The sequence below is a fragment of the Eutrigla gurnardus genome (genome assembly GCF_963514095.1).
Source record: "Eutrigla gurnardus genome assembly, chromosome: 13".
Taxonomy (NCBI): domain Eukaryota; kingdom Metazoa; phylum Chordata; class Actinopteri; order Perciformes; family Triglidae; genus Eutrigla; species Eutrigla gurnardus.
Window position 1 is genome coordinate 15,628,635 of NC_139936.1, and position 15,853 is coordinate 15,644,487.

The following is a 15,853-nucleotide window of genomic DNA, read 5'->3' on the forward strand; positions in this document are numbered from 1 at the left end:
AATATACATGCATGACTTTTTTTTAATCACTTCTTTCAACATGCTATAACATTTTTTAGACATAGCCTACTAAACTATGACTTTTTTATCACTTTTTTCAACACGCTAAAATATATTTTTTCGACATACTATGACTTTTTCGTCAATAACTTTTTCATTACTTTTTAAGACATTCTATAATATTACTTTTTCTGACATGATATACTGTGAATTTTTGACTTTTTTTCAGCATAGATAGATTGACAGATAGTATACTTTAATACCAAACAGCAGTCAGTTATCCAAAACAACAGTGATGTACAGTTAATTTACATATTACACACTATATTCATATCAAAAGAATACAGAATATAATAAATATTCCAGTTCAGTCTGTTTTAGTCCTCCACCACGCAACATTCTGTACCATAATACAAAGGGGTAGTGAAGCTGTGCTCCTCCTCCTGAAGTCATTCACCATCTCCCTGGTCTCTGCCACCTTCAGAAGCAGGTGGTTATAAAGCATGTCAAAAAAGTCATTAAAAAGTCATAGTGGGCTATAGCATGTCGAAAGAAATGATGAAAAAAGTTGTAGTATAGTATGTCGATAATAAGTGCTGAAAAAAGTAATTGTATAGTTTGTCATAAAAAAGTAATAGAATAATATGTTGAAAAAGTCATAAAAAAGTCATAGTAGAGCATGTCAAAAAATTAAAAAAAGTCATAGTATAGTGTGTCGAAAAATCACATAGCATAGAAAAATAGTATAGCCGAAAAAGTGATGAAAAAAGTTATAGTATAGGAAGGAAAGAAAATTGATGAAAAAAGTCATAGTATTGCATGTAAAAAAAGTGATGAAAAAAAGGCAGTATGGTTTGTTGAAAAAAGTGATAAAGTCATAGTATAGTTTGTCGAAAAAAGTGATAAAAAAGTGATAGTATTGCATGTTGAAAAAAGCGATGAAAAAAAATCATAGTATAGTATGTCGAAAAAAGTGATGAAAAAGTCATAGTATAGTATGTCGAAAAAAGTTATGAAAAAAGTCATAGTATAGTATGTCGAAAAAAGTGAAAAAGTCATAGTAGGCTATAGTATGTAGAAAAAAGTTATGAAAAAAGTCATAGTATAGTATGTAGAAAAAAGTTATGAAAAAAGTCATAGTATAGTATGTTGAAAAAAGTTATGAAAAAAGTCATAGTATAGTAAAAAGTGAAAAAGTCATAGTAGGCTATATGTAGAAAAAAGTGATAGAAAAAGTCATAGTATAGTATGTCGAAAAATAAAAAAAAAGTCATAGTATAGTATGTCGAAAAAAGTGATGAAATAAGTCATAGTATAGAATGTCGAAAAAAGTCATGAAAAACCCATAGTATTGTGTTTTGGATATTTTGGAAGTCATAGAAGGCTAACAAAAAATATGATCTCATAATATAGTATGTGTGATTTAGTTACAAAAAAAGGAAATAAAATAGCTTGAAATGCTTATAGTAATTCAAAGAAAATGTCAAGATGTTGAGAAACCACTTCAACAAACTGCTAATGTTACAGCTCAGTAAAATTACTTTCTTTTAAAATAAGAAAATAACTCAAAACGGCAAGTTGACGCAGGTTGAATTATTAAACCAAGTCCAAGCCGAAGCTCTTCTGCAAGTCATTTATTGTTGTAAATACTGTTACAAACATTCTGGCTCTGGTACAGGAATATAGCTCCAATAGCTAGAACATCACAGAAAAAAGCTAGCAAATAAATAAACATTGCTGCTGCTTTACAGAAATGGTGTTTTTCTTGTATGTTTTTGTTTTTTTTAACATTTTTTTTAAATCTTTACACACATTGAGAATTAATGTTTCAGTTACATTCAAATTGAGTGCACGTATAAATAGTCGTTAGCCAACGCTGCTGCTGTCTGCCACCAGCTTCATTGTGTCATGTTAGCCTACAATCCCTGACAGGCCACAGAGGGAAATATCACCCACTTGAAATCATCTTGTGCTCTAGCTGTGTGTGTACATATACCTGTATATATATATACACACACACGATCGCCTTCGTACATTCCAAATTAGAAGACCCTTCACATTGCTCTCGATCGAAGCTACAGGCCGACCCAAACACACTAAACCATTAGAAGTATATACCTTTACATAGTTTCTATATATTTAATCTATATGTGTATCTTATATATCCAGCTGGTTTTTGCTTGAACATGGAGTACATTGGTTGTAATCACACGCCACACGCACGCACGCACACACACACACACACACACACACACACACTAGAAGTAAGAACAAAAGAGTGTAATCATGTTCAGAGTCCAAAAAAGTGGCTGCCGTCGCCCGATTCGTCTCAGTGTGAACATCATAAAAAGTCCAGTAGCAGTAAGGCCAAGATGATGAATCATCGATGAGGTCAGACGATGGAATAAGCTGTGGGTTTGAAGCCGGGGTTCATAGTGGGATACATGTTACTGTTTAGCCTTCAACTCACAGGGATGTAAACAAACAAAAATCATATCATCCAACAAGGGAGAAAAGCTTGTCAAATGAGGAGAGTGGTGTCTGCAGGTACATTCCCAGAGATGCAGAGGAGTTCAGTGTTGGGTTCAAGTCCTTTTAGTAAATTGGAGAAAAGAGGCTCCAAAGATTCACAACAAAATCCAGACAGAAAAGTCCAAATTCAGTGGCCTTTCAAAAGTTCTCACAATGAGACGGGGACTGCAACGCGGCGATCGTCGAGTTGTCCTGTCAAAGTAACTGAGAGTTACGGACGTGCACGCCACAGTGCACGTGTCATATCAATCCTTACTCACATGCATCTGTCATCAGTAAATAAATAAACACAAAGAAGCCATTAATCTGTTGCCCCTAAATGTACTGTGATTATCACACATATGCAGAACCTGAGCCACGTGAACACTTGTAGCCGATGACAATCAAACTGTTCATTCATTGTTATGAAAGGCAATTTGTTTAAGTACTTTTAATTAAAATACATGTTTGTGTGGCATCTTACCCAGGAGGGACCGCCGAGCCACAGACTAAGAGATTTAATTTTCTTTAAGGTTTATAATTGACTTAGATAACCTCCTTCAGAATAAAGGTTACATCTCTACTGTGCATGTTCAAGCGAACACACATGCACATGAAAAAACATTCACTTAAATTCACATTCACTCTTCCCAATAAGAAGACAAGAAAACCCTGTTTTTGAGTTCATGTCAGTTTGTCCAAAACTTTTGTTTTAGACTGTTACATTTCCTCCAGATGTCTGTTGACCGTTTTCTATAGCAGAACCTTTGTTTTTAGGCTCTGCATATTGATTTTCCTCTGAAAATCAGCTTGGACACATTGATGACAATCGTGCTCACTTTGAAGAATTTTCCAACAATTTTTTTTGCAAGCAGATTTTGGAGAATTTTTGAATTTTTGAAAATGGCCAGCAATAATTAAAATAATAGGTTTTTTCTTGTTTTAAGGAAATTGGATAAAAAGGTGACACCAGTTATTTAGGGGAAGGGCCACATTGTTATTGTCTTATTATAAGCACCATTCAATGTGAAAAACAAGCTGCTGTACAGTGTGATTGTGTGTATAAATACACAAAACACATAACAAATGACCCAGAAACATTAAAATAAGATAAATAGGACTGATGAACCCCTGAACAGTTTTCCTTCTGACTGAGAACACTTCAGTGAGACCTCAGGGAAACTACAGCTTTGTCAGAATACAACACATATTGTATTTCCGCTGAGTGAAAACCAAATTGAACTGGGTTACAGCGACCCCCCTTTCCTTACTCAAAATAATGTGCAACAATGCTGAATACATATTTTCCATTCATGTAAAAATGCCCCTCCGTCTCACTCTTTCTCCCCATTGATAAAGAGTGAATTATTATCATTCATCACACTAATATGAACATAAAAAGGGGGGGAACCATGTTAAATTCATAATAAAACACCAAATTTGGTTATTAAATGATGCTACATACAATACGGGGGATGGAGGATGTCTTTGGTGATCACAGTAAACAATTAACAAAATAAAAACACAGTTTTAGTGGCTTGTTGAAGGTGGCATCGGGGCTCAAGTGTTGGTCTGTTTTGTCCAGTTTGGATTACAGGAACAGGAGGAGAGCTGAGAGAGAAACCAAGCTTGGTGCCGTGAAATGTAACTGACAAAAACACACGAATAACAAGACACAGGCAGCGAAATAGCAGCACGGCAGAGAGTACAGTCGGGTGTGAAGGGGGGGATGTGCAGATCACCTTCAGGTCCTTCAGCTTGTTAGAGTCGTCACCAAACCGTCTTAATTAAACATGATCTAACATTAAAGATACACTTTTGAATTATGAGTTTCAAAACTTTAACGGTGAACCAAGAAAAAAAAAAAGGATTCCGGGGCGCCACCTGGTGTAGAAATGCATCAGTGCGTTAACACCCGTCCACGTAAGAAAACAACATCTTTTAGTGACAACAGACGGAGAGTTTGTTGTCACTCGAAGACGAAGCTGAGCGACGGAACATTCCGCCCAACGACTCGACTCAGTTCATCACCTGTCATTAGAAGAGGGGGGGTCGGGGGGGTCAGGGGGTGACAGCTTACTGCAGGAAGTTTAAAGGGCATGTGAGGTCCGGTTTTGTCGTGTTAAATGTAAACAGGCTGCTCCTGGGCCGTCAGCAGACGGTACATGGCTGCAGGCATCGTCTTCATGTGGATCTGACACACAAAACAAAGGAATCAGTTTGTGGAATTATTCAAATCGTGAAAACCCCAAATATTTGATATTTTGATTATAAACAAGAAATCCCATAAATAGAACAAAACCTTAATCAACAACAACCCTGTCTGTCTGTTATTCCACAGATTTCTTCTGAAGACATGAATCTTTAAAACCAGCTGATAAATATATTGTTGGAAAATATTGCTGTATAAATGTCACCTCAGGTACTTTGTCTTACAAAATTACCTGAAGATACATTTGATGCTTTATAACCTGCACATTTCCTGGTGAGAAGGATTCTAAGTCTGTTGAGTGTGACGTCTCACCTCCCCCACAGCGTTGGACAGGATGTGGACGATCTTCTCGTGGGGCGTGGCCACCACGCTCTGTCCGTTGATCTCGATGATGCGGTGACCGACTCTGACGCCGCCGCGCTCGGCGATGCCCCCGCGCATCAGGCTGCAGATCTGCGGAAGGCACGGATCAATTCTTGCATTCAGCTGACAAATCGAAATCTAAGTGCAAAGGAAGAATCTTTTTCACGTAAACACAGAATCACAGTGCTGCTACCCACAATGCCATTCTGGACGCTGAAGCCCAGCTGGTAGCGGAGGTCCGGCCTTCTGATGAGAACAGTGGTCACCGGAGGACATCTGACAATGTTGAGCTTCATCCCAGACTGGTTCTTCAGACCCTACAAGAAGGAGAGCGTACGGTAATAGGGAACTTCACCTTCTGAAGATTTTGCTTTAAAAACGGAAAATATGCAACATTTTGTTGGTTAGAAGAGCTGTGCTTCATGCTTTATAATCAGTATCTTCATGATAACTTCTGGAAATAACAGTCGTAGCGTGGAAACACCTTGATGATGCTCTGGCAGGTGGACAGTGGCAGTCCCACCAGACTGGTCCCATTAATGGACATGATCTGGTCTCCTATGTTCAGTCTGCCGGACCTCTCTGCCGGCCCAGCATGCATCATGTTGGCGATGATGACAGTGGGCAGGATGGAGCCCCACCCACTCTCCACGATGACCACGCCCAGAATATCGCCCTTCGCTTTCTCTATGAACACCTGAGCTCCCAGCAGGCAGAAGAAACCGTTTCAAAGTGGAATCATGTAGAACTTTTCACATAATTATGAAAAACAGATTCGACCCACTTACGTCTTTGCAGTTCTCAGACTTGGAGAAGTGGATGAGGTCATCATTGTACATGTCCTGAGTGTTGAGCAGGTCGCTGTACTCCTTCTGGCTCAGGTCCTCGGGGTTGATGCCGTTGGCCCGTAGGAACTCCTGGTAGGCCACACTGAAGGCCTGCCCGATGGACTGAGCGATCAGCTGGGCCTACAGGACAGGATGAGGGAAAATATAATCATTATTCATATTATCTTTTTGACCAGCTGTTCGCCATGTCATCGTCGATTAAATGCCGCTGGACTCACATCCTCAGACTCAAACACGTGGCATATCATCTTGTACTGGCGCTTGCAGTCCTGACCCGGGTCCGAGGCCTCCACACTCTCCTGAGAGTCGGGTCGGGGCATCCGGCGCCGGGCCATCAGAACCACGATGTTGCCGATGTCAGCGATGTAGGAGATGGTCCGCAGAGGGTGGTCCATCATGGTCTCCTGGAAGTCAGAGAACAACAACGTCCTGTTATCATCTCAATGTGGAGTCAGGAACCAAACAAAGTATTGTTCCCCATAATATATGTTGACTGGGAACTTTTACAGATATTAATCTGCATATTAGGGAAACACACAGAGATGTTTTTCACCAATAAGACACCAAGAGGCCTCCGTACGATACCACACTTACTTAGGAGTTAAACTAAACTGTTTCAGTACCACATAGATTACAATTTAACACATTTATAACATATCTGTCACTCCCTTTCCAGCTATATATCACAATATTTATACAATAGAATTCATTCAATATGACCTGGACCGGATAATAACCACCTTATTGTTAAATAAACAATTAGATGGATAAATTATTAAAACATTACCTTTTTAGTTAAAGTCCACATATGATTTTTACGTGACACAAGAGGCCTGAAGATATTCCATGGCAAAAAAAATCACAAACATAAACAATCTATTAAATAATTACCGCCAACAAGAATACCGTTAACAGCTGATATCTATGCGTTTTAATACTTTGCAGATACTGTATGGAAGTACCTCTGAAAAACAACAACTTTTGAGTATCTAAAATATGACGGCATGCTTCTACTTTCTAATCTTCCAGGTAGACACACGGGTAAACCGGTATATCCACCACTGCCAGTCTGTGTCGGTTGGTAAACTGCTCGCTCTATTCCGACATGCTGGAGGCGACTTGTGTGCTTTATTTCCTGAACTGTGGATTCACTTTGTAGCTGGTTAGCAGTGTAGCATCAGAAGTGTCTCTCTTAGACTTTGGTCAGAGTGAATACCTGGGAGTCAGCGTTGAGCACCTTGATCCTCTGGGTGGAGATGAAGAGATCCACCTCCGTCATGGGCTGAGGCTCACCCTCAGGGGCCTACACACAGACACACACACACACACACACACACACACACACACACACACACACACACACACACACACACACACACACACACACACACACACTGAAGTTAAATTTAGACTCTTAGTCAGACACACCAGGCTCTAGGGATGGAGTTGCTGTCTGTCTGCCATAACATGTTAGGATGGTGACCGTGGTGAGCATCACCTCAACATAATATGACATTAGCATTTAGCTTAAAGCCCACTAGTATGGCTGCAGACTCTTATTTCGACATCCCAGACCTCCGTCTGTACGAGAAGCACAGAGATGGTTTGACATGACATTTCATCATGTGACTCTGGGTGGGTTAGCAAACAGGAGAATGCAGGTTACAGTTTTTTCCAATTGCTAACACACTAAAATGACATGCATAGCACAAATATTTAAACTGACACACACAGGGTCTCCAAAACTTTATACATTTTCTGCTTTACACACATTTTGCACTTCAAAATGGAACTTTTTAAATGCACTGAAGACGGTTCTCTGCATAAGACACAGCAATCTGACATAAAGTCACGTTTGCCATTTCAAAACACTGCCATTCCAAATGACACTACATGAGCTAATTGGCCACTATATGTGCCACCTGGCCAAACAATTGTTAATTGTTACCACTTCAATTAGGATGTAAGCACTAAAAGACCACAGGTGAGGAAGAGGACTGTACGAGTTTCCTGTACAATTAACTCTACTCTGGGGGAAATATCTGTCCAAGCCCTATATTTTAGTTTTTTTTTTTGTTTTTCTAAAGGACTGAGAGACGTAACCATGGTGAAGGAAGGGGCCAACGTGGTGGTGACATCACAATGTGTGCTGCCATCTCCAATACACATGCTGTCCTCCACCGTCATGCCAACCTCGTACCATACAACGCAGCCCATATTCTCACATTTCTGGACAGACTCCACAACATTCTCATTCCACCAGAGCGTATGAATGATGCAGACCATCAAAGAAACTGGTACGTTGTAGTATGGGATAACGTGAGCTTTCATCGTGCAGCCCCAGTCCCAAACAGGTTTGCTGACCAACCTCCATTTGTCGTGCAATAGCTCCCACCATACTCCCCATGTCTGAACCCCATAGAGGAGTTATTTTCGGCATGGCGGTGGAAGGTATATGACCGGCAGCCCTTTGTACCATGCCTCTTGTGCAGGCTATGGAAGAGGCATGTGATGAAATTGATGTGGTCGCGGATGGGATGGATAAGGCACTCAAGGCGATTCTTCCCTCGATGTCTGGCATGGAAGATATCGCCTGTGATGTGGATGAGGCGTCGTGGCCAGACCCAGCTGTCCGGCAAGATGCTGCCTAATTATTTTTCTTTCTATATTTTTTCTGCAATTTTCTTTTTCAGTTTACTGTTTTGTCAGCATATTTGTGTTCACTTGTATGTAGATATGACTGCTGTGCATATGTTGCACTGACTTGTTTGGTGAAAAATGTCTGTGCATGTGAACAATCTGCAGAATTCTCTACAATTTGAACTATTTTAGTAATATGGCAAAGCATACTAAAGATGCGAGTGCTTTTCATTATGCCCAACAGTGTGTAGTTGGTGAGACAAACATCTGGTAATATGAATGAAGTGTGTGATTTTGATAATGCTTTATATAGTTTTGGTTGCAGGGCTTCATTTTGCAGGATATATGAGGTATTTTGGAGTTTGGGTGTGTGGTTTTGTGAATTGTGTTAAGGATTTTGATAAAACCAGCCTAGTTTGCAAAATTGTGTTTTAACAATTGGAAAAAACTGTAATTATATACGGTAGAATCAGTGCAAATACAGAAGCAGCAGCAGAGAGAGAGAAACACTGAATGACGAGCACAAACCAAGTAAGGCCTCACGGTGTCAGAAAGATTACATCTGTTTCCTGCATCCAGCACACTGCCTTCCTTCCAAGCAAGCGGTTAACGAGGTGGACTTAAAAAAACAACAACTAGTTTTTGAAATTACGGGAGAAACAAAATGTCTGATATGGAATGAAAAATTGGTGAAAGAGACTGGAGATTGAAGGGAGGGACCTTAACAATGAATATCACCTCCCATAATACAAAGCTGGATTCAGGAAAACGGCAACAATTGACAGAATGACATGAAGAGGACACAAAGAGTGGGATGGTGATGTAGACGGAGACAGAGAGACAAAGAGACAATCAGAGGAGAGATACTGGAGGACGGGACGGAGACGTAGGTACTGCACCTTCTTCCTGTTCTGGGCTAATTTCTGGGCCGTCTGCCAGGCATGGAATAAAGCAGACAGGAGAGTAATGGTTAGATCAGGTAACAGGAGAGAGACTGGATCACAGAGAGGGACTGGGGGTCCAGTGGATGTCAGATATAACATTCTGTAGTGACGCGCAGTGTTTGATGTTTTCTCCACATCGGGTAGTTTGTGTTGTAAAAGTAAAATAAAAATGTAAACACAAACATACGTCTTTGTTGAAAATAAGGCAACACGATTGATGGAAAATGATTCTCTCATGTTGCATTTTTTGTGAAGATGCCAGCCGTGTTATCTACCCAGAGAATTGCTTTCGTCGCTGCTGTTCACATTAGTTTGTCGTGTTTTTTCTTGCGTAGCAACAACTGCATGTCGTTGTGCATCCTCGTGTGGCATAATAACAATAAATGATAAGGAAATGAAGAATATATGAAACACATGAGATACAGTTTGATGTTTTGTTCCTAAATAATGTATCGTTTAATTAAGTCTGACTGAGCTGGAAACATGAAAGACGAGACTACGGCTCGTGTCGGGTCACCTTGATGCGGCTGACCGCCTCCTGCGCCTGCATCATGCGGATGTTCTTGGACGGCGTCTTGTCCGACAGAAGCTGGGTGGAGCCCAGGTAGTTGGCGGCGAAGATGATCCCGTCAATCAGGTCCTCCGGGTCACATGGTCCCGGGACTGGAGGGGGGAGAGTGTGTCAGTTTCAATATATAACACAGTGTCAGTTACATTCTCTTGTTGTTATTCATTATGACACGCATCGGCCCGAAACACACTGATCTGCACACACACCTTTATACCAACGATGGGTCATTGTACTGAGGATACATTTAGCTTAATTATATCACTAGAAATAAGTAAGGATGTTATTTAAATACATGTAAAACAATACATTTAATATATCGGAGAGAGGACTCTCCTTTGGAAGTTTTAATTCCTTTTAAACTCAAGCAAAGAATTCTAATGATACAACTAATTTGGTTAATTTGTTTGATAAAGAGAAGATAACAAAATGATACAATGGAAATTGTCCAATGCACACAGGTTTTCCTGTGCTTGTCTAACTGACAGCGAAAACCAAAAGTGTGATATGACTGGTGAACTGGAGTCTCTCCATCCTCCCTCTTCCTCCCTCTCCCTCCTCTCTTCCATCTCTTTCCGCGACTCAACGCCTCGACATTTAGGAAACGCTGTTGCAGCATTTACAAGCAGCTTACATCAGCAGTGCAGTTCAATAAGCTGCATGGTTCCGGGGAATCACCGGGGAATCAACGTCACCGCTCCAAACACCGGCAGGATCGGCCGTCAGACACACACACCCACCGTCACTTTAGTCTGTTTGCCAGCATGCTGTAGTGTTGGGCCTGTGAGATCTAAAACATCCAGCTGCTGACCTTCATTTACAGTAACATAACCAGTAAAAAGTGTTCATAACATTGCTTTTGCATTTTCAGTACAGAACGTTGTTTCCTGAAGCTTTATTGTGGATTAATACAACCTTTAAATTAGAACTACAAAGAGCTGCACTGGTCAGTTTTAAGATTTTGGCTATTTTGTTACAATAACATGTATTCTTTCAGACTAGTAGAAAGAAAACATCCAACAAACACATTTAGATGTATTTTAACCATTTTGTCACTTTGCATCAGTGAATTTCTCCTAAATCCATCAAAGATTAGCATCAGATAATGCCTCATTTGCTTATTTAAACATGACATTTCAGAAAAACTTGTAATACCAAGAAAAAAAGTCTTGATGCAAGTAATCCACTGGGGAAGTTTCCTGGAGATATCTTTTATTTATTGATTTATTTTTTGCTCTATTCACCTGTAGTGACTTTTTAATACATTTTCTCAAATAATTTTCCAGTAGCACTTACTCAGACGACGACTCACTCACCTTCTACATAAGTGGGGAAGGACGCCAGGCTTCTCCTGGACTGTAAACCAGAAGAAAGGAGAACAATGACTTCAACTTGTGCAGAAGTGAAAGTTGGACGATATCTAATGAGTAGTGAAATGTTGAACGCACCTCTTTACTGGAGGGAGAAGATTCAAAGCTGTCGTCCTGCAGCAGAAGTCTGCTGGACGACTCGGCTCCCGGAGGAGAGGGCGAGCCTGAACCGGGCGACTGCAGAGAGAAAACAGTAAAAACATCAGCAAAACAAAACGAAATGAAGACACTGCTGCGTGTCTTAAATAGAGGGCCTCGTTGGGAAAAGCTAAGCCCAAGGTTTCACTAGCAACGAAGGTTATTAGTTGTGCACCAAACTGTGTGAGAGTCTCCTCTGGCTCTCTTCCAAGCAGGAACACTTACATCATAGCAGACGCCTCACAGCCAACGTCAACATCATCTCATCTCGCACGTCAGAAAGTGTCAGACAGCAAAAACACAAACACAGGAGCTGTGATGAGGCGATGCTGTCGCCGATATGCCGACGAGGCAAATCGGCGCTTAGAGGCAGAACATCCCAACACGTCGTCTTATTCTGGAACGGCGGATGGCACATTGTCATAACACATCCGATTTCTTTGGACACGGATACTTCTGGTTTTATTAGTGACGGTGCTGAGATGTCTCCACCACGACACAAGGATTTCATTTGTGGTGTTTGCAACACTGAAAAAGACTGTAAAACATGTGACTAACTAATCAAATATGTAATAAAATGTGCCGATTTCTACTCTATTTCTCTCAGCCGTGAGCGAAAGAGCCTATCAGAGGAGAGAAGACCAAACATGAAGAGCTGAAAGGAAAGAAAGCATAATATAATATCATGAGCACGAATCCACAAAAACAGACTTCCAATGAGAAGTTTGGTCTCGTCAACACGTCGTCCTGCTTTTTCTCAGAACCGTCCAAAACATCACGACACTCGTGAGACAATTGACTTTCACCGCCGCTACAAATACAAACCATCACCTCAACGCCCGACACAAACACCATCATAAACACCTCGTCTCCATCGCGTTGGTCCGTCTGCTGCTTCTGCTTCTCCTGTTCCTCCTCAAGCTTCTCTACTTGGAACATCCAGAAGTTTTCCATGAGTCTGAGTGAAAACGCAGCCGAACTGCGACGAGTTCCCCCGATGAACCAGCGCTGAGAGTGGTGGCTCAAATGTGACAGCACACCGTCTACAGACCTGGAGTCAGCTGCTCGGGTGACACTCTCAGGTATCAGGACTCATCACGGGATCAACAGGGTCCAGCTCCGACGGCGGGCCTAGATCTGCTCTGTTGTCATGGTGATGCGTCTTCTTAATGAATCTAATGGATTGATGCTCTATTTCAGGGAAAGGCTGTAGATATGTTATGATCACAGTCATATAAAGAGGAAAACAGGCCAACGTCTTTCTGTTATTGGAAACTCACTGAATTATTCAACTGGTGTTGCCCTTTCTCTCTCTCTCGCTCTCTCTCTCGTACTGACTGAATAAATTATTGGGGGGTGATGGTAGCAACAGGAGGGGAAGAAAATTAAATGAATCAGAAAGCCAAATAACTGTGTCGTGGACTATCCATCGACAGGGCGGTTATGTTTCATGTTCCAGGTCAGTGCGTCAGCAGATCACCTCATCACCACTTCTAGGTTTGTGGTTTTTTGCTCACTGACTGCAAGACGAGATGAGTTGCGTCACGAATGAAGTTGATGGTATAAAGGTCTTGGCCGTTCGGACCAACATGAAACCACCAGAGGTTGGGGAGAAAACATGCAACAACAGTTGAGGAACAGAACAGAGATGTTATCCAACACAACGTGATCAATAACAGCCAAAGCGGATCACCTCACCTCGCCCCCCAGCGATGACTGCAGGTCACACTCTGCAGTGGGGCTCAGGTCCTGCCTCATCACCCAGATAGGCTCCTTGGGCTCATCAGGCGTGTATGGGGATCTCACTGTCCTGGTCTTCACCTCCTCTATGGCCTCCTTGATGTCCTTGATGGCGAGGGATATGGCGTCCCTCTTCTCCTGACTGTTCCTCACCGCCAGCAGCTCCTCCGACGGACTCGCAGCCTGTTTCCTGTCGGGCTTTCCTTCGTCAGCAGATGTTTGGTTTCTGTCAGAGTCGGATTGGAACTCGGTTCGTTGGGGTTCTTCTTCTCCCAGCTGGAGCTGATTTTCTTCATCGGTGGCGTCTTCTTCAGCATGATGGAGACTCTGAGAGCTCAGGCTTTCTTTGACCTCAGCCACGATGGTGTCGATGTCCTCCTCCTGGTCGCAGCTGTCGGCGCGGGGGTACGGTGCAAACTCGGCTTCCTTCTCCGGGCTGTCTGACTCACCGTCCGAGCGTTCGTCGTAGTGGCGCAGACGGGAGCCAACCGCCTCCTGCTGATGGTAGTCTCCGCCTCCGGCCCGGCCTTCCAACAGCTGAAATCCGGCCCGCCTCTGTCGGAGCGACTCGGTGTCCTCGGCCACGTCTGTAGCAGATGAAACCGAAGTGGGAGCGTCACAGATTTCCTCGTAAACGTGCTCGGAGAGAGAGTAAATGTCATACGGCTCAGAGTAGGCTTCATCGGCGAGGACGCCGTCTAAACTCTCCGAGCTCTGGCCAGCAGAGACCTCGCCACTTCCTCCGGAGTGGTTGAGGGTCTGAGCGTAGACATAGTTGGAGTAGCCAGCGTTCAGCATCTCCTCTGCTTCCTCCGGTCTCTGGGGGTTCTGGATATCAGGCAGGGGTTCACGTGGCAGCGGCGGCGGCTGAGGAGGGTAGTTAGGATGAGGATGGAGATGCTGCTGTTCAGCCTCAGCACTCTCAATGTAACCCTCTGCTTCCGGCCGCAGCTGGACGCCGTAGTTCCCCGCCTCATCCTCTGCCTCCGGCTGCCCCTCGGGCTCCAGTGACATCATCACCAACCCGTCGTCGCCCTCGGCCCGGTCCGTGTGGGTGTGGAAGCCGCTCTCGGTGCTGGCGGAGCGGGCGAGCGCCGAATCGTCCCGCTCCCGTTCATCTTCCTGGCTGATCTCCGCGTGGCGCTGCTTCTCCTGCTGCTGTGCTCTCTCTGCCTCCCTCTGCTGCCGCTGTCTGTGCCTCTGCTGCTGGGCTCTGATCCGGGCCTCGCTGTCCCCCTGACGGCGGTACCGGGTCACCGCAGGCCGGGGGATGGGCTGCTGGGGTGGTGGAGGTCCATGTTGCGGCTCCACGTCTTGCTCCTCCTGCGTTCTACGCTGCTGCGGCGCCCTCGCTCTGCTGCCGGCGCTTCCTCCAGCCGAGGCTTCGAACCGTCTGTAGCGCTTCTCCTGGTTGCCTTGGTTACGGGGCCGGCTGTTGTGGTTGTTGTGGTGATGACGAGGAGGGGCGTCGGTCTCCTCCATGACCTCCTCGCCGAGCTCCGGCTCCTGTGGGTTCATGGCTCTCTGGTTCCGGTCGGATGAAACTGTGTCAGAGAAAGAGTCCGTCATCAGTGAGCGCCTGGATGGGGTCGGTGCAAGGGCTGCTGGGTAAAGCCTGAAAGTGGTGGAGATAAAGGGAGACAATGTGAATAAACAGAAGAGGACAAAGAATGAATTGTTAAGCTTCTGGGTGCATTCCTGTAATATATGGGGGTCACCATGAGTATGACACAGCTGATCCGCCTGAATAAATAGCTACTGGTCAAGTTGATGTATTTGTTTTTTTTTTTCTTTATCTAGGCTTATTATGACTGCAGAATAAATCTTGTGCATAAAAAAACCTCACATAGAATATAAAAACGTGTCGTTTGTCTCTATGTTTTCCATGTTTAAAATATAAAAAGCAACATGGAAAGATGTCTTCATCCTGTTGTGACAGAGAACGGCATCTTTGTAGGCTGACGTCGTGCCTGACATTGATTAATAATGTATTCAACTGGGCCTCACAGCTGGCGTATAGGTCAAGTTCCCACCCAGCACCACAAAGACCTGCTCACAGTCCCGGTAGGGGTTCTTCTGGCTCGACTAGTGCAATCATCTGTCGGGCAGACTCATTTCAAACTGGATTAAAAGGAGGTTAATGGAGTGCTGGAGGGTGACGTATTCATGTCGGCCAACCAGGACGTTAGCGTTGCACTGGTTCCCTCGACAAAAAGCCAAAAGGATCGTTTCAGAAAATATTCTCTCACACATGAACACCACTTAAAACCACTACAGCTTGTGTTAACCACGGACGTTATTTCAGCCTTCTGACCAAAAAACCCACGTCGAGAATAAAAGAGCAAGGATGCCGATTCATCTCCGGGTTTTATGACTCGTTCCTCCCTATGATCTGCAGAATAAACCCAATCAAACTGCAACACGTCTGACTTCATCACGTCAAGCTGCCCAAACATAAGATCTGCACTTCCTTCTTCCCTCTCAGTCTACTGACTCACAACAACACAGAGTTAACTGCA

General features: G+C 43.4%; 1 protein-coding gene across 3 annotated transcripts in view; it reads right to left on the reverse strand.

Annotated features, from left to right (window-relative positions):
• Positions 1–15,853, reverse strand: part of LOC311023628 (amyloid-beta A4 precursor protein-binding family A member 1-like) — a 55,465-nt gene that overhangs the window by 29,807 nt on the left and 9,805 nt on the right. For 2 of the 3 annotated variants that reach the window (XM_084025594.1, XM_084025595.1), the window contains exons 3-14: positions 13,293–14,949; positions 11,535–11,633; positions 11,403–11,442; positions 10,036–10,181; positions 9,474–9,506; positions 7,151–7,237; positions 6,153–6,338; positions 5,875–6,054; positions 5,571–5,783; positions 5,284–5,403; positions 5,036–5,176; positions 1,620–4,705 (exon numbers count right to left, since the gene is read on the reverse strand). In XM_084025594.1, coding sequence (XP_083881720.1) covers positions 4,634–4,705; positions 5,036–5,176; positions 5,284–5,403; positions 5,571–5,783; positions 5,875–6,054; positions 6,153–6,338; positions 7,151–7,237; positions 9,474–9,506; positions 10,036–10,181; positions 11,403–11,442; positions 11,535–11,633; positions 13,293–14,903 — 2,928 coding nt within the window. In that variant the 5' untranslated portion in view covers positions 14,904–14,949 and the 3' untranslated portion in view covers positions 1,620–4,633. Of the gene's footprint in view, positions 1–1,619; positions 4,706–5,035; positions 5,177–5,283; positions 5,404–5,570; positions 5,784–5,874; positions 6,055–6,152; positions 6,339–7,150; positions 7,238–9,473; positions 9,507–10,035; positions 10,182–11,402; positions 11,443–11,534; positions 11,634–13,292; positions 14,950–15,853 lie in introns of those variants that run through there. The other variant, XR_014598225.1, reaches the window with a different exon arrangement.